Below are 19,116 nucleotides of genomic sequence, written 5' to 3'. Positions count from 1 at the left end.
AGTCAAGTAATAACCATGTTTTTTACTCCCTATCTTTCCCAGTAGTTGAAGGAAGTTTTTTTCTTCCAATCCAGCTGTGGTCTTGCCTTGAGCTTTCAGATAAGATGAAGATAAAAAAAGTAACTCCCTCTGCTACAAATACTTTTTCTGTAAATCACTGTATGTGGGGACAAGACAGGAAGGGCCAATGAGATGAGAGGAGTCAATTTTATCTTCTCTTCAAAATAATATATGACTTATTGAGATATAACCAAAGTGTAAGTATGCCACTTCTCAGAAATCTATTTTATTTCAGAGTAGTTTCATTATACTGGAAATCTTCCTTTGTTAGAAGAGTTAAAATGAGGTGAAGGACAATTCGAATCTTATAAAATCCAAATTATATGCACTTTATGTTAAAGATTCAGAAATATCTATTAGAATTATGAGGAATTTCCAACTAGAGTTCTACAAAAAGAAAGCTTGAAGATAAGGGCATGTTACTCTCCCCAGTGAAATTCCATAGTAACTGAAATGGTTTAATTAGTGAACATCCTATGGACAGTTTTTAAAAGAGTTGAAGAGATGAGATTTGAATAGAGGGGAAGAATGGGAACTCTCACGATTGCTCTCACATCCTACCTCACCACACACACACCATCGTATTAGAGGAGAAAAGCCCACGTTGAAATTCTTCTTACTTATGAATGAAATTGTGTACATGAGGTATCAGAGCTGAGCAAATTTAAACTGTATGGAGCACTGGAGTGAAATTTTCTCAGTGAAAAGACTTACGGTTTGGGGGTTTTCGAGATTTTTTTTAGAGAAAGATTTTTGCTACAGGGCGCATGCAGTTGCCAGAAAGACAGAGAGAGAGAACGTGAGAAATCACCTTCCGAGGGGATAGCCATTCTTCTCGGGGATCTTGGGCAGATGCACACGTGCCCAGAGTGAGTTTAAGCTGCAGGAGCCAGGACTTGAACCATGGTAGACTATGTGCAAGTCCAGCAATGTAACCATTACATCATCTGCCGGTCCCAAGACTTGTGTTCTTAAAGAGCTGAAAAACAGTTTGAATTTTCTGGCTGCCTAGAACTAAATTGCACAGGAAGCTCATGTGAACAGTAGCACATGTGAACTATATTATTAGTTTTTATTATATTATGAACTAGTCATACATTATTTTAAAGAGAAGATAAAATTGCAGTAGAGTCCATCTGAAATATAGCGACACCTGGAACAGTGACACATCACACTAATACCTACTGCTAACGGACTCTCTCTAATAAAGCTTGAGCTTTCTGAAATTACAACGAACAGTTTAGGCTGTTGTGACAGGATGATACGTTTCCAAAACCTGGATCAGACCACTTGTATTTAATATTTACTGAATACCTGGACTATGTTAGGCACTTTTCTGCATTTCATGTTTTTACATCCGTTTGGTTTTATTTTCCCCATTTATGGGTAATGCATCTGGGGTCACCAATTTGCTCTGATATCCAACTGGTTCCACCAGTCGCTTTAGCTAATGCTTGTTCTGATTGTTTGATAAAAATGAAGATATCAAGAGATTTCCCTATAGAATTCAAGACACTTAGAATAGCTCATGACATTTGGCCTCGGTATTCTCAAGAACCGTAAAGAGAATTTTTAAAAAGTAGTGAAATTTTGGAATGCAGCTACTTTGAGAAAACATGACAGGAAATCAATCGGTAAAAATAAAATGACCTCCTCGTTTCAATGACTAGAATCTTGCCCATAAATCCAACTGCTGCCCTACCTCCCAGATGCTGAATGGTTGGATGGCTTCCTAAAGATGAGCTACATCTTCCTGTCAGGATTCCAAGGAACTTCCCTAAGGAAAACACTAGCCCGGAGCTGAGGCCTTCTCAGTGATGTGCCATGATGGATCTCGCTCAGCCCTCCTGGCTCAGCCCTTCCTCTATTGGGATGGACTTCAATTTCAACGTAAGTACTGTGACAAACAGATCTTTTCAAGTAACTGAGGGGAGTGTGTGTGTGTCCCATTTATTTCAATGATGCTAGCAAACTAACCAGGTTAGAGTGACCAAAATAAAATATTTTAAACCTTCACTCTGCTTTCTTTCTTTCTTCACTCAATTGTCTTTCTTCCTTTTTAAAAAGCGTATTATTACTTTAAATCCATCCACTCATAAATTACACATACTCTCAGTTTTCCCATCTGTAAAATGTGTTGTGAAAATTAAATGACTTCATATGTATACATAAATTCTTCAATTCATGCCTGACAAACGGTTAAGTGTTATGTAGGCGTTACTATTGCTTGAATGTTATCATCAGTGGACCTGTATCAAATGAGCCATTCCGTGCAATTCCTGGTGAATAAATGTACGCAGAATATAAGCTATCTTATGTGGTAGAGTCTGAGGGAGGGCATTAAGGAGAAAAATGGAGAGGCAAGGCATTTCGGGGACAAAGAAATGGATCATTATGTATTGAAGATAACTTTCTAGCCTGGTGAACTGGACTGGTGAGAAATGTGCACATGTTGGAATAGTCACCTTGTAAGCTAAGTAATGTGAATGAATGTATAAAGGAAAGAGAAATAAAAATAAATTAAAATTAAAAAAAAATTATATCTCTTTTAAAAAATAAAGCATGAAAAAAAAAAGTCTGACATTAAATTATCAGGAGCTGATTCCCACATTGACTATGTTGAAGTTTATTGGCTACGAGGAAAAAGTTTCCACTGAGGTTGTTACACTCTCATTTCCTTCCTTTTCATTCACAGAAATCTATCTTGTGCACTGTTATGGCTTCCTTCCCATTTTATCATGCTATTACCTTACTCTGAATTTCTCTACAATCTATCCAGACACACATGTGATCAATAAATAAGTATTTAATGATAAGTGTATGCCAGAGGCCAGAGTTATAAATATGAATAAAGCGTGGCCTTGGCATTGTAAAATCCACTTCATGGAAGGCAGACAGGCACATAAACAGAGAATTACAAAACAAAGCAGAAACTGCAATGACTCAAGTACATGCAAGAAGGTCTGTGGAACAGACAGGAGGGACACCACAGTTCACCCTGGAAGGGTCAGACAGGGATCCATGGAGGAAAAGGTTCCAGGGCTTAAAGGATTTCAAGCAGGAATTTAAGTTGTCTCTGGTATCCAAGGCCTTCCTTAGTTGGTCATCTAAAACCTTCCTGCCATTTCTGGATCCCACCTGGCAACTGTGGTTCAAATCCTAAACCTCCTCAGCCTCAAAAACACTAGAGTCGGGACCAGCAGTTAGTGTAATGGCTATGTCGCTGGACTCCCATGGAGTCAATCGCGGTTCGTGTCCTGGACCCGGTGGCTTAAACTCACGCCGGGCGCATGTGTGTACGTGCCCAAGATCCCGAGAGGAGAATGGAGAAGAAGGGATTGCAGCGTGGCCATCCCCCCTGGGGGGTGATTTCTCGCTTTCTGTCTCTCTGTCTGGCGAGTGCACGCACTCTACAGCAAAAACCTCTTTTTTAAAAAAAATAAATAAATAAAACGGTGGAGTCATGTGCAAGTGCCCAAAGTAAGACGGGCTGGAGGACTGGAGAAAGGGTGTCACCAGATCTTGTGGAAGGTGCTCCTCTCTCTGACGCTCACACACTCTATCGTGAATAAAGACAAAAAAAATCTCAAACAGGCACATTCAGATAGATGCTAACATTACCATATTTTGCAATTGTATTTTTCTTATTATACTAAAAAACCCATAAGTATCTTGAGGAGAAAATGCTTCATAAATGTATTTTATTTGTACCACAACACCTGGCAAAGTGTCAGGCAAAGCAAAATAAAACTAGGCAAAAGCACTTTCTGAATTAAATTGTTTTACTAATGCCTCCTCTGGTTTATCTGGTGTGCAATAAATTCACTTTATGAAATTTTAAAAGTTCAAATAATCATAGAAGAGAATGTTCTTGCTTCTGTCGGTTAATTTACTAACTGAAAATCAGTAGTACCATATGAGAAATAAACTGGCTTGGTAGAATTTGTAAATGTGAAGAAAATGTGAACCATGGAATAAATTACACATTTGGTTTATAAAAAGCCTGTGAATGAGGTTCTTGTACTTGGTAGGCAGTAAGAAAGCAGCATATTGTTCAGAGAGCAAATGTATTTAGAGTACAAGTTTGAACATGCAATGAGAATAATTGAATAGCCTGTTTTGTAAGGAAGTACAATACACACACACGCACATATCAGTGAAGTAAATGAAGGGATTATGCACATGCATGCACATACATGCACATACATGCACAGACACACATACTACATGTGTGAGTAAGAATATTGAAGGGCTGGGAGGACAACCTTTTCATACCATTAATGATTAGACATTTTCCAATTCAGCACTTCTTACTTCTTTCCTATCTGTTGCTCACCCACTGTTACTTCTCATATTGTTCCTCTCCTTAGTTTGTTCTGCCTAAGTTTCTTCCTAACTTCTTTCCAGCAAAAACTATTCTCTCTCTCTCTCGCTCTCTCTCTCTCCCCCCCTCACAAACACACACATACACACACACCAGCTGTTTACTATGTTTTGTGTTCAAAGCATGAAACCAACTACCTAGAGGGTCCCTAAAAGTGATATCATTAACTCATTAGACTAATGAGCAGTTTGTAAACTTTGGCTCATGAGCTTTCCTTAAAATATTTTTTTTTAAATATAGACTTTATGCCCATTACCTTTAAACCCATCTTCATTGCCTGCTCTGCTACGATTTAGCTGAGCCCTTTAAATATTTGCCAGCATGACATTAAACTGCCAGTAGGAGCCACAAGAGAGAGACTGCAGGAGGGGAAGACTTGTTTCTTTCTTTCAGCATGCCTGCTCAACACAATCCTCCATACCCACAGCTTCTGCCAGAGGTTTCTCTCACATCTGAACCCATAGCTTCTCCACTTCCAGGCACCTGCAGCACGGGTGCTTCTCCAGTGCCAGGCTACTGGAGTGAGAATGACTTCTTTACCCAACACCTCAGTGAGCACTCCCACTTGAGCACCTGGCTCCTACAGAGCAGCTTCTCCTGCATCCAGCCTTTGTAGAATACACTCCCTCCCAAGTGCCCAGCCACTGCAACATGAGAATCTTCTCCAAAGTCAGCCTCCTGCAGTGGCAGGTGGTACTTTCAGTGCACAGCCATCACCAGCACCTAGCAGCCAGCAGCTTCCCCTGGCAGTCCTCTTGGGTGGATTATGATAAAGCGGTTCACCTCCTGGCAAACAGCCTGCACCTCAGGGGGTAGATGTCCAGAAATTTCCAGGGGCTGTGTTTCCAGAAACCATCACCATCACCACAACCTGATGACTTGTCTGTCATTTAATAGCTACAGACATGCCTTCTCCAACAAGATCTAGACCTCACCCCCAAGGAAAGGAAAGGGTGGGAGAGACTGACCCTTGGGCTCTCTATTTCAGCCCAAGAAGACTTGGTTGTTTCTCACATCTGCAATTCCTCTATTCTCAGAATTTCTCTTACCTTCTTACTAGCCAATCCCTCATTACCACAGTCCTCTAGTACATTCCTAATTCTTTATAGTGAACTTACCTATTCAAATTACAGTGTGACTTCTATATCCTGACTGCTGAATGATACACATTTCTCCTATTTTAGATTAGTAGCTAAAATGTCTCATCAAATTTGTATTATCACAAGAGATGAATTTGCTGGTGTTAGGGGTATTGTAGAAATGCTTAAAATAAATTTTTTGTTAAAACAATAAAGCTACATACTTATCACTACATATTTATATCGTTAAATGAATGGCGAAGTCCACCACATAATTTCTAAAACCAGGTCTCATTGTCAAATCAATCAACCAAATAGATTTATTTTCTGTCCAAAAAAAAAAAAAAAAGACTTTTTTCTGTTCTTTCTCTTTTTTCATTTGAATAACTATGTTGAGACGAGTTCTTAGGGCAACCCTCTCACCTAAGAAGCCTCACAGAAAATGGACAGACAGCAGATGAAAGACAGACAAGCAGACAGGGTGGTGCCAAGAACCTGGCTAAGATAAAATATTATTCCAATATTGTTTTAGCAGTGCTTTTTTTGCCTTGCTTGCATGGGTCTCAATTTCAGAAGTAATGCGTTCCTAAACTTTCCTTTTGCATGATGCCCTGGAGTGTACACCCTAGGGCAGTAAATCATAGTAAGATTTGGGCTGGATAAAAGGTATGACATCTTCCATGCAGAGGGAGAGGGTAATCATGATAGAAGAGATGAGAAGGAAGAGTTGGCAGACAAAGTCTCTCAGAAGCATCAGTTCCAGGAAAATGTATGTATAAAAGTTGAGGATCAGAAAATTGATCCCTTCAAAACTGTCCCTGCCCTGTGGTCCCTGGAAAGTCTTTGTGGCTAGATCTTCAGTGAAGAATAGAACTGGGATTTTATTTTTCCCCTCAAATGGACAAGAAATCAAGTAAGGAGAAGCAAGGAACTTAAAAAAGAAAAAAATAGAATTAAAACATATTTCTTAAACATTTTAAAAATAAAGGCTCTCCTAACAAGATCGCTAAAGGAAATAGAGAGGCAATATCACCTCGAATGTGAAATTTGATTCCCACCAGTACCTATGTTTGGATAAGGGTCTTGCTTTTAGGATTTGTGACTCAAAATTTCACATGGGTTAAATCCTTCATTTATAGCAGTTCTGTTTCTTATTTAAAACAGTAAGTTTTCCTTAGATCCAGTACTTTAGTGATTCACATGATAGGAAAAGAAATGGAGAATCTTAAACAAAAAGGAAAGGGGATGTGGCCAATTTTTACCATTTGGGATATTAACAAGTTTAACATGGCTCAGCAACTATCGTTAAGTGTTATATCAACTATTATGACACAAGCTGAAGGTGTTGAAATATAAGGACGTGTGTTTTCTAGGAGGAAATGGGTGACAATTTGAAGGGTCGGGTTTTTTTAACATGAAGAATAAATACGTAAGAATTCAGAACAGATCCTCAACTAACACTAATGTACAATAAGATTTGTGTACTTTAAGAAAGGTTTTAAACATTTTTAAAAATTTTTCAAGGAAACTACTGTTTCCCGGTATTCCTGGAAAATCTGTAAAGGCTAATTTTTTTAAAAAAGAGAAACATTTATGGAGATACATTGTGTTTTACATACTATAAGATTCTTGTTTATTTTCCCTAAGAACATCTATAATTATGTTTTAAATAAGTGACATTTACTCTCAATTAAGGTTTCTGTTTCTTCATTCCCCAAAATTAGCGTCCTATGGGAAATAAAGAACTTCTAGGATTTTTCCTGCCTACATAAATAAAGCTTTATGGATAGATTTTCTTTAATTGAAGATTCATAATCTCCAAAATACACTGTCTCAATTAACTATTTTGGTCAGTCTATATATTGTTTATTTGTTTGTTTTAATGGTAAGCTGTTGAAAATTTTTAAATAAAGATTTTTGGATCAATACAAAAACTGTTAACCTCATATTACATAATTTGCTTAACTATGTATAAGTCTCTGTTATAATTCTCATATTACTTTCAAAACAGGTATTTCCCTTTATTACAGAAGTATAAATAATCCACTTGGTGGATACTATTCAAGCTGAAGAATGAACATGAAAAACTTTTCATTATGACCCAAGTATATTCAGGACCATCACGTGAAGACAGAAAAATCAGTAAATACATAAACACTTCTAGCTCTGCTAAGCACCAGGGGTACTGAGATGAACAAGTTAATGTTGGGTATTTTAAAGATTCTATAGTGCAAATCAGCCAGCCTATCACACTAGTAAATCACCATGAAAGTCAATAATTACTTTTGATTTGTGGAGGATAATTAGAAATAGAAAAAAAAAAAAGAAAGAAAGAAAATCCAGTACTACCAAGATTCTAAAGTGAGCAAGCAAAACCGTGTTCTTTGCCATCTGCGATATAGGCATTCCTATAGGTTTTAAACATACTTACTTGAACAATGGAGTTCCACAAACAACACATTTATATATTCCAGGATCTTTGTGATGTGTGTATTCTCCTTCAAAGGCACTGATAAACAATAAACAGATCATTTTAAAAATTAAACGAGGTTAGCATTCTTTCTTACAGAACATATTTGTTTAAACTATATTTCTCTAATAAATCTTTCAAAGGCTTTTTGTCCTACAATGAGAACAGACCAAACGTGGAAATTTGAACATTACTAATATATTTCAAATCTATATAATAAAATGTACATATAACTACTTCAAACTAGTGCAGGTTAAATAAAAACACCAAGCCATCTAGTTATGTAATGCTCACAGTAAAGATTTTCCTATTTCAAAAAAAAAAAAAAGCCTGTAGTTTTAGATTCATAGAAAAACCATTATTACATAAGATTTTTGCTACTCTACAGTGTCCAAGAGTGTATACCAAAAATGATCCAAGACTTCAAGTAGAAAGAGTCTTATTTTTTGGCTTAAAAGGAATATTGGAGCTTTAAGGGAATATTTTTCTAAGTTAACAATCTTAAAGGCTAGGAGGTCATTCAGCTAATACAAATCAGCTGTGCTAGCCCAACAAAAAGTCTATGTGCTCTGCAGCTTGTTTTTATTATCCTTTCACCCTCTTTATGAGGTCCAATTTTTTTTTATAAACAGAATTTTTAAGAATGACCTAATCTCTGGTTGTTTGTGTGCATTAAATCATTTTGCTAGTCGTGTACACAACAGGACGGTCGAAGTCCTCCTGAGCTGAGACTCAAGCCCACAGCTAGTTCGCTCTGTGGGGAGGGTGGACCTGGTCAGAGAGTCAGCCTTTGGTAAATCAGTAAACAGTAGATACTGTGACAGCAAGAGTGCTGCCTATTAACAAGGATCCCGTGTGTGGTAAGGAGCGCTTTCAGTTCATGAATGAAAACAAGAAGTTACATCATTAATAAATTCGGATCAGAGGTAAGTTACGGCCTTATGCCAAGCTCCATGGTAAAAATTAGACAACAAAATCGGTGGACCTTGGCAAGTTACCTTTGAGCTGGAATCAGCTGAGAGAGACTTTATTCACTAAAAACTGTCTTGGAAGTGAACTAACTCTTTTTTCAAGACTTAGGGCGAACTTCCAAGGACCAAAGCCATGTGAGGGCAGTTATTGAAAATTTTTGACATTCCAACCACAAATGAGCCAATAAATACTTTCTCCACATGTGCTTCAAAAAGAAATTGGAGTGGGGTAGAAAGGAACTAAATTATGCTACCTTCTTTTTGCAGCCAAAACATCTATACTTACAATGGCCACCTTCAAAATTTCAGCATCCTGGCATAGCGCCACATCCCTCATGGTTTTGCTTACTGTGATGTCGTCCCAAAAAATGTACCTAAATCGCTATTACTTCCACACATTTGTAGTAAACTAAAAACAGGCCCTTAACAAAAGCCTCGTGACTCGACATGAGATAGGCTGTTCATTAAATGGAAGAAAGAACAAATAAAACTTCTAAACGTAAACAATAACGTTTTCAACCTTTTCAAGGATACTAATTTGTAGACCTCGGCGAATTAGTGTAGAATGCTTTAATTGGCAAGGAAGAAGATTCGAGGGTAGGGGTGAAGAACGCAAGCTCTTGCTCAACGACTGTTCCTTACAGCTCACCTTACCTTTCCGTTCCTTTCTCCTGAGTGACATGGTACTGCAGGGGTGTGAGCCGCTTCCTCAGCTCCTGCTGGGAAAAGACCACCTTACAGTTCTTTTTATCCCTACATGACCCTGAAAGAGAAAGGATATGAGAGAAAGAGGCTTTTTAGTTTGAATCCTAAATAATTGCTTTGGCTGGCCGCCACAGCACAGCTTCTGCAGTCACTTGCCAATGACCAGACCAGTCCCTAATGCACTAGAAAAGCTCACCTGAGCTGCAGCTGATTATGTCTCTAAGTTTAAAAACAATGTTTCTTTAGATCCATGGGATTCCATTGGAGCAGAGACAATGTGTTATAGCCAAAGCTTCTACCATGTGATACTAAAAACTCTGAATATTCACAAGATCGAGATACATCCTGTGTGCCTCCCAATAACCTGAAGCTCCATTTTTTTGTGGTTCAAATGTATTTGAAAGTATATTTGCAAGCATTGACATTGTATACATAAGATGATGGGCATATTAAATTGAACCGTAACTCCCCATTCACTAATTTTGCAACTTGGTGGAGTGGTTTGAAATCATCATTCAATTTCCATTGTGAATTATTTAACTACCAGTCTATTTATTTTTCTTTGAGACCTGAAGATATACTTTTCTTCTATAACTAGGAATTGCTGTCCTCTGCAATCCCACCAGACCCCACACTAAGTTCTCCAGTGTCCTTAAAAATAAATGTCTCTTTACAGAGTATGGAAGCATGTTAAACAGGCAGCAAGAAACTTTCAGATTACAAGAAAAGTATTTTTACTATTGTAGATTAAGGCGGTGCAAAGAAAAGGTGAGAAAAGCAGGGATGGAGAAAGAGGGGGGAAAAAGGAAATTCAATGTGACTGTGACTGTACTTAGAAGCCTATTTTTCCTTTTTTACAAAGTATATCTAGGAAGACCACTGATTAAGTGTACTTGAATGGTAAAATAATTTTAATGTGATTCTATTGTAATAACAATGGCAGCTTTTATTTCAACCTATACAGACTGCAGTAAAATGTTCATACAACACCTGTTTATATAGAGTATTTTATTTTACCTGCACAAATGATTGAAAAGAAATGTAACTCCGGGACAGGGCAGCCATTACTCACTGCAGTAAAATTGCTTTTCTTTGCCATCCATCACAGTAGGAAAGAAGCTTACAGATGGTCCTAAACGTAAAGATTTCTTACCATGTTTTGAAGTTACTAAGAGAAAGCTGGCTTGGTTTCCTGAATATTAAATTCAACTTCTTTTAAAATATAAAGAAATAAGATTTAGGAGTGGAGTTACTTTTTACTTTTACATTTAAGGTCCCTAATGTCTTAGTATCACTATGTCATAGTGAGATCACTAACATTAAACTAGAAAAAAATTAACCCGTGTCCCTGATATGGGAATTGAAGAAGAATATCAGCTTCCAGAGTTAGGGCCACCAAGACAGAGTGGTTGATTCTCTGTAAGAGAGTTTAGAGACGGGAGAGTAATCCAGAGCCCACACAGAAAGGCACACCCTGGAGAAGGACTGCAGGTCATCAAGCAGCACCTCTGCTGGCTTTCCATGACCCTGGCCATTCTCTGATCCACAACAGCTGACATAGCACTACTAGCATGTTCGTTTCCCATCTCACTGGACCCTACAGTGCACTTGGTTTTATCCAAATATTCACTACTTGTATTTTCACTATTGTCTAAGGGATAAAGAAGAATGTTTTCCTGAGAAAAGTTTGTTCTGTCAGAATAAGCTTCTCGGAACGAGCAGTTAGCGTAATGGCTATGTTGCTGGACTCCCATATCACCAACCATGGTTTGAGTCCCAGACCCAGTGGCTTGAACTCACGCCAGGCACATGTGTGTGCGTGCCCAAGATTCCAAGAGGAGAATGGAGGAGAAGGGATTGCGGCGTGGCCATCCCCCCTGGGGGACAATTTCTCGCTTTCTCTCTCTCTATGTCTCTCTGTCTTTCTGGTCAGCACACGTGCCCTATAGCAAAAACCTCTCCAAAAAAAAGAAAAAAGAAAGAAAGAAAGAATAAGCTTCTCAAAAACTTGAATACAGAACAGCTCTTTCTTAAATAATCAGTTGACTGTGATAGGTGAGTTTCTGCTTAATTCAATACAGACTTCTTAGAAGTTATTTTGTGTTGGAAGGGTTGTATCTGTTAATTCTGTCAAAAAATTATTAGTTATGAGCTTAACATGACAAAATGTCTTGATTAAAATGATTCCCCTCAATGGCATAGGTAATTAAAATCTGTTCAATTAGAATGAAACAATTCTGTCCCAAATATTTGTGTTAATATATGTTCATTCATACAAAAAGAACGATTGTGTTCCTAGAGTTGAGAGAAATAAGCTACCCATCTGTATGTCATTTAGTACAAGAGAAGCGACTGCAGGTTTAAATTACATGGTATTGGATTGCAATTTCCTAACACTGGTTGCTTTTCTGCTTTTTTACCTTGAGTCATTTACTAAGGAGTGTTCATAAAAAGTAGCTTAAAGCACAGATGCTTGCAAGTCGTTTAGGCAAAGATGTTTCTCTCTTTTTCATTCTCCCTCTCTCAAAAATCTCTCTTTTCTGAAGAAAAAGAATAAAATTGTTGGTCAGTATTGATGAACCATGTCAAGTATTTGTACAAGGAAAAAAGGTAAAATTGAAAACATCTGATTGAAGTAAATAATACAAACATAAAAGCTTTACTGGTGAATGAAGGGTATTGAAGAGACTTTATTTCATAGATTAGAAATTACTTTTGATCTAAACATTCTTAAAAACAGATTGTTTTCCACTATGAGCCATCTCATTAACTGTGCTACAGAGACCCTGTTTTAATGGCAGGCTTTGAAAGAGTGCTGCTGTACTCCTTTGTTAGTCTCCCTCTTATTTGGGAGGGGAATAAAGATTTCATTCCAGCTTTCTTTGTTTGTCTTTCAAGAACCACTAAAGCAGTATTCACACAAATTTTGTAGGAATGTGCCCTATGTCATAGCCTACAAATTATTTGGTTTTGGTGCACTTAAAGGTCATCTTCCAAATTAGCAAAATTTTCCTACATCCTGGCTTTTCAACCTTAAATATAAATATTGTTTCCTAACTGTAAGTGAAGTTTGTTCTTTAAGAAATTCTAGTGATTATTTAAAGTTGTCAAACTTTGTACATTTTATTCTTTGGTCATACTATGGACTCAAAATAATTAGGCTTTTAGCGTATACCTAACAAGTACATGGAAGCTAGAAACTACTATTGTGATTTTATATCAAACAACTCAATGAGAAGTTAGTTCGATTTTAATAAATATCTTGCCACATAATTTAATAATAATATACTTCTAGAAAATGGAAAGCTACACAATTACATTAATTCTTCTAGCATCATAACCAAAACCTGGCATATATAAACACAGAAATCTTCACTTTTGTCTCTGATTTCCCTCCTCCCTGTTGGACTCACTTTTCTAAAGTCACATGGTGCCACTGTTAATTTTGAAGAAATCATTTCATTTTGAAATTCTAGAGTAATTCATTGGATAGTTTTCCTTTCCTATCTTCACTTAGGTACTGTAATTTTCTTATTATAGAGGGCAATTTAACATTAGTATTATATGACATCTGTTCTATGACCCCTAAATTGGCTTAGAAGTATGTTATGGAAAGATTCTTCTCTTTATTTAAATGTCTAATAGTGTACTTTGAAGGCACAAGTACATATGTATGTATGTATGTATGTATGTATGTATGTATACTTGCAACTCAAGTACATGTGACAGGGTAATATTGCCACTTGGTTTATAATAATAATACATTCCCTACATGGTAACTTTAGTATAGATCAGATCATTCTATTATCAAGCCCAAAGGTTATTTATTTACTAAAATATGCCAAACATCTCATTTCATATTGGCGTTTATTCCATGTTGTTGCCTCAAGGCCAAAATTATTTTGAAGCTCCTTTGTTAAGTTCTTGCTATAAGTAGACCTACATTTACAGGAAGAGTTCCTTTTTTAACTCTGTCTGCTTCTCAGTCATGTGACCTTAGGTATGTCAACTTCTCTGACCAGCAGCCCTCTCAGGTCTGCTGTAAGAACACAGCAATTAGAACTTATCAAACACCACTTAATGGGTGTAATATTATGTTGGGACATTGGAAAAGTCATGACATATTTTTCTATGCAAAAGAAACGACGATCCAGTATTATTATTAGTCTTATTACAGGTAATTGGGAAGTTAAAACAATTTATTTTATGCCACAGGGTATGTCCAAGAAAAAAACTGAAAGATAACAGCCCCAAGAAGGACCTGGTCATGCCATAATCCTATTCCTCCAATTCTCCTTCCTGTCAAAATACTGACTACTCAACAGAGCTGGGACTTTAACCCTGGTCAGCCATATGGAATCCAGTTCCTTTGTGTGGCGCTTATATGCTGTGCTTCAGGTCCAGCCCAAAACTGTATTTTAAAAGATAGTCAGGTATGTCAATGTACTGCAGTATTTTATTGGTGATTATTCTTCTGTAACAGTTCTCTCAGAAAGCATTTTCTACAAAAATTACTCTCAAAAAATTTATTAAAATAGGAACTGGAGGGACCAGCAGTTAGCGTAATGGCTATGTTGCTGGACTCCCATGTGGTCAACCGCGGTTCGAGTCCCGGACCCGGTGGCTTAAATTCACGCCGGGCGCGTGTGTGTGCATGCCCAAGATCCTGAGAGGAGAAGGGAGGAGAAGGGATTGCGGAGTGGCCATCCCCCCGGGGGGTGATTTCTTGCTTTCTGTCTCTCTGTCTGTCTGGTGAGCCCACACGCCCTATAGCAAAAATCTCTCCAAAAAAAAAAAGGAACTGGAGGAAGAAAAACAAGACTAAATTTTTTTTCTTTTCTTTTTTTGGAAAGGTTTTTGCTATATAGGGCACGTGCGCTCGCCACACAGACAGAGAGAGCCATAGAGACAGAAAGCAAGAAATCACCCCCCGGGGGGATGGCCACTCCGCAATCCCTTCTCCTCCATTCTCCTCTCAGGATCTTGGGCATGCACACACACGCGCCCGGCGTGAATTTAAGCCACCGGGTCCGGGACTCGAACCACGGTCGACTACATCGGAGTCCAGCAACATGGCCATTACGCTAAGTGCTGGTCCCAGAAAATAAGACTAATTTGAGTCCTACCATGTGCCAAGCACATTTTTAATCAATTACATTATATAAGGTTACATTTAATCCTCTCACTAATTCTAGAAAGCAGTTGCTATGCCCATTTCACAGATATAGAAATGAGGCTAAGAAACTTACAATGTATTGAGGACAAAAAGCAAATAGTATGTTAACGCAAACCCACGGCTATTTGACTATAAAGCCCATAGTCATATGTTTCATCAGAAAAAATGACAACTTCCTTCTTCTCAAATTATGCAATAACTTTCATCTTAAAAATATCAGTAACAGTTAAATGCTATGCATAGAAAGCTAGTTTCCACATGGCCAACCATGGTTTGAATCCCGGCCCTGGTGGCTGAAAAACATGTCAGATGTGTGTTTGTGTATGTGTGTGTGTGTGTGTGTGTGTGTGTGTGTACACCCCAAATCCTGACGAAATGAAGAAATGAGAGGAAAAGGACTCTGGTGTGACCATTACCTATTGAGAGGTGCTTTTTCTCTCTTTTTTTCTCTTTCTCTTTAGAGCACATGCACCCTCTGGCAATAGAAAAAGCAAACTATCACAAACAGTTTAAAATAATAAAGGGATAAAAATAATATGCACCACAGCACGTCCAGAAAAGTAACTACATTTGTCTATTAGAGAATCTCTATCTTCTCTGTATTCATTCCTGAAAAACAGGGTGATTGTGTTCACAAGGTATTCTCACAAAGTCTATAAAAATGTTGAAAGGCTTTTTAACTTCCTGTTAAGAAGTAAACCAGATCTGTTACCTAAATCTTAGAGCACTCTTGAGTCATAAATTTTATATTTCTGTGTGAAAAATCAAAACAAAAGAAGATCTAAAGATTTCATGACTTTAATTTTGGTTCTAGGGCCAGAAAAAAAGTGAAAGTATTAAATATTTTCCCAAGATAATAAATGAATAACAGATTAAGATGATCTCTTTTGCTCTGTGTTTATTAGATTTAAACTAAAGTTCATGTTAAAATATCTTGCTGCTGTATTTTAAAATGCTATAATTAAATGTTTGCTATAAATTTTAATTTTCAGTTGATTAGTAATCTGTCATATTGAAAAACTGAACACATTTTATTCTAGACGTAGTTAGAATTTCTAAATAAGAGGGCATTTATACAAGTCTAATCTAGTCCATGTTTAGAATAAGATATACAACATACCATGAACCATTATTTGTTGGGTGTTTGCCTTTTGCTTATATTCTACTAATTCTCAAAACTGAATAAAGGCGTTAGGAAAATTATGCAAACCACAGGGGAAAGAAAAGGTCTATGCCCACAGAAGCATGCTCTGAGAGAAAACCAATTATTCTGACTTTTCTGTCAAAGTAGACATAAAGAGGAAAAACATGCTGGACAATGACATACAATCTGAGAGGTTGGGACACTTGTGCTCAGTCCTCTGTTTTTAAGAACCTAGAGCTGCAGGGCTGACTGGGAGGACCACTGACCCAATATTTTTTTCCTATTTTCTTTGAGTGTTTACAGACTGACATGTACTATGCTAAGTGAAATACAGTCATTTATTCATTCATTCAATAACTATATATTAAATAGCTACTACATACTAGTAGTACCTGGACTATACCAGATCCCTCTTTCATAGACTTCCCATTCCAGCAGGAGTGTAGGAAGACAGGAAAAAAATAAAAAAGTAGGTAAATTATGGCATCTATTAAAAGGCAGTTTAAGTATGCAGGAAGAAAGAAAGCAAAACCAGAGCAAGGCTCCAGAACTGAGAGTGCTAGGAGTAATTATTTTAATTTTTTTAATGCTAGAGTAATTGTGAGAGAGAGAGAGAAAACCCCCTATTTGGGTATCAGGGTCTGGTCAAGACACAGTTCTTTTTCCTTCAGTTCTCCTGTTAAGATCCTGTGCACACATGCACCCACTGGGGTGAGGACTCTAACCTCAGCCATGTGGAATCCAGCTGCTTCTCCTACACAGCACTTCACCACTGCTCTACAGGGCCAGCCCAGGATTTTAACCTTAAATAGAGTGGTCTGTGAAGACAAAGCTCAAAGAAAGAGAAAATGGGTTGTGCTGATAACCTGAAGGAAGAACTTTCCAAAAACACAGAGGAAATGGCCAATGTAAGACAGGAAGACACTAAGAAGTTAGTAATCCAGGGGGAGAGATAGAGACAGTAACTTCAAGACAACCGTAAAAACCTACATATGAATGGAGTAGATAAGCAACAATTTACACTTGTAAGGAATGTGCTTTTTAAGTCAAGAAATTTATAGCTATATATATCTTAATACAGACACTGTTTAGCATTACCTTTTAACTGCCAAAAGAAATCTGAGTGAAGATCCTTTTAGTGAAGTGATATAATAGTTCTAAGAGAGTGTTTGGCTGAATTTTGAATATACAGTCAGGGTGTAGGTTCTATTCATTTGTTTTCTCTACTTTAAGTTATTCATTTTAGGCTATAGACCATCATTCCCAACCTAGAGTCATTGTGGAAGAGGATACTCAGCAGATGTTTCTGGTGATGTATTTTGGATGCGCCTAGAGAACAAAGCCCTTGGCCAAGCAAGGCTTTTGCATCGGAGACACTTAACTTATTCTCCCCTTCAGAGTAATACTGTAGGCACTAGTAGGAAACATCATAACGAAAAAAAGCTTAAAATTCATATCTCAACTTAATTTCCATTTTTCCAAGCATTCTTAAATTTATTATTTAGGTTCAGTTTAATTTCAGGTGTCCTCCAAGACCTAAACAAAACACAAAGAGAATAAAACTGCAAGTCTTAGGAGTCAGAAAGTAGACAATTATTTCTTTTTAAAGACTTTCTTTTCTACATGTGAGAAAAAGCATATCTTTATTTTTCATAAAGATAATCACATTTCATGACTGCTAGCTTTGTTTCTCTATTACTTCACATACGGCAATTCTACAGATCAGACTCAGTTATAGTCTACAGGTGTATGTATAGAGTTCTAATTAGCATCAATAGACATTATAAGCATGCCAAGGCAACTTACCAGCTTAAATTGCTTGAATTAAACATACCCTATGTTTGAGTGTGCATAGTTGAATGGTAAAACTAGACTCTGGTTTCCATACTTAAGGTTTGACAAGACAAACACAGACGATCTTTTCAAGTAAGTTTACCTTCTAAATCTACACACTCCACTAAGTGGGATACCCCTACTAGCACTCTCAGAATCAGGGTATCTACTCTGCAAGGCACTACTAACATGGGCAAATAATCGTAATATGCAATTATTCTCAAACTCCTTCAGTTGTTTCTACCTTATTTTTCCAAACATGCTGCAAATTTTTCAAAAATATAAACTGCTGAGCCAGTATTAACTTAGACTTCCTACACTGTCTTACAAAATATCTACGGTGAATCAAAATCTATGATGAACATTGGAAAGTTAAATTAAGTTAAAATTCCTGCCCTAGGAAAGCACATATTCTAGCAGTAAAGACAAGAGAAACAATACAATGTGCAATCTACATTAAAAGTACATGCAGACCTTTGAGTAAAGAGAGATAACAAAGAGGACACTAACACTCTAAACATCACCTACCTAGACTGACCATGTCCAGTTAAAACTTAACTATTCAAAACTCAAATAATTTATTGAAATAGCATTTTGAGTCGGAGTGCCAGAAAAGATCCTAATAGGAAGGAATTCCAGCTAGACAAGCTGACATACGGTGTGATCAAATGTATACAAGTCAACACAGTAAGGATTCTGTCCTTATGAAAGGTGTGCAGAGTCTTCGACATCAGTAATATTAGCTAATTTAACAAAGCAAAAAGAACAAGGATAAAATGTAGATTCAGATTTGAAAGAGAAGAAATTGGTGGCTGAGAAATAAGACAGCTTTAAAATCAAGGGGATGGGCAGGCTTCAAGGCTTAATAAAGCAGGGTCCCACATGGCTGTCTTCACAGTTCAAGTCCCAGATCCACTGGCTTGAAAAACACGCTGGGAACCTGTGCATACATGCTCAAAATCCAGAAAAGAGATAGAGATGGAAGAGATGGGACTGCAATGTGATTATTCCCTATGGGGGAGGTGCTTTCTCCTCTTCTCTGTTTCTCTCTGGCCAGCACCTGCACCTTCTAGCACAATAAAAGAAAATGGAAAAAAAAAATCAAGGGGAAAATGTGTAAATGTTTTCTCACAGTAAGTCAATGAGAGCAAGTGTATTTCCCACAATACCTAAAGCTTAGTGATATGACATAAAAGTCTAGCTTCAATAGTAACTCTCACTGATAAAGGTGCATCATTTTCTGGAGAGGACACAATGGAGAAGTTTACCATTACATTCATCCTGACGAAACTTT

General features: G+C 37.3%; 1 protein-coding gene across 2 annotated transcripts in view; it reads right to left on the bottom strand.

The window, feature by feature from the left end:
• Positions 1–19,116, bottom strand: part of MSRB3 (methionine sulfoxide reductase B3) — a 139,062-nt gene that overhangs the window by 104,853 nt on the left and 15,093 nt on the right. The window contains exons 1-3 of one of the 2 annotated variants that reach the window (XM_027771355.1): positions 12,090–12,114; positions 9,619–9,727; positions 7,955–8,032 (exon numbers count right to left, since the gene is read on the bottom strand). In XM_027771355.1, the coding sequence (XP_027627156.1) occupies positions 7,955–8,032; positions 9,619–9,727; positions 12,090–12,099 (197 nt within the window). In that variant the 5' untranslated portion in view covers positions 12,100–12,114. Of the gene's footprint in view, positions 1–7,954; positions 8,033–9,618; positions 9,728–12,089; positions 12,115–19,116 lie in introns of those variants that run through there. The other variant, XM_006147273.2, reaches the window with a different exon arrangement.

The sequence above is a fragment of the Tupaia chinensis genome, unplaced genomic scaffold (genome assembly GCF_000334495.1).
Source record: "Tupaia chinensis unplaced genomic scaffold, TupChi_1.0 Scaffold000208_1, whole genome shotgun sequence".
Lineage (NCBI taxonomy): Eukaryota > Metazoa > Chordata > Mammalia > Scandentia > Tupaiidae > Tupaia > Tupaia belangeri.
This window is presented reverse-complemented; position numbering and strand designations above follow the sequence as displayed.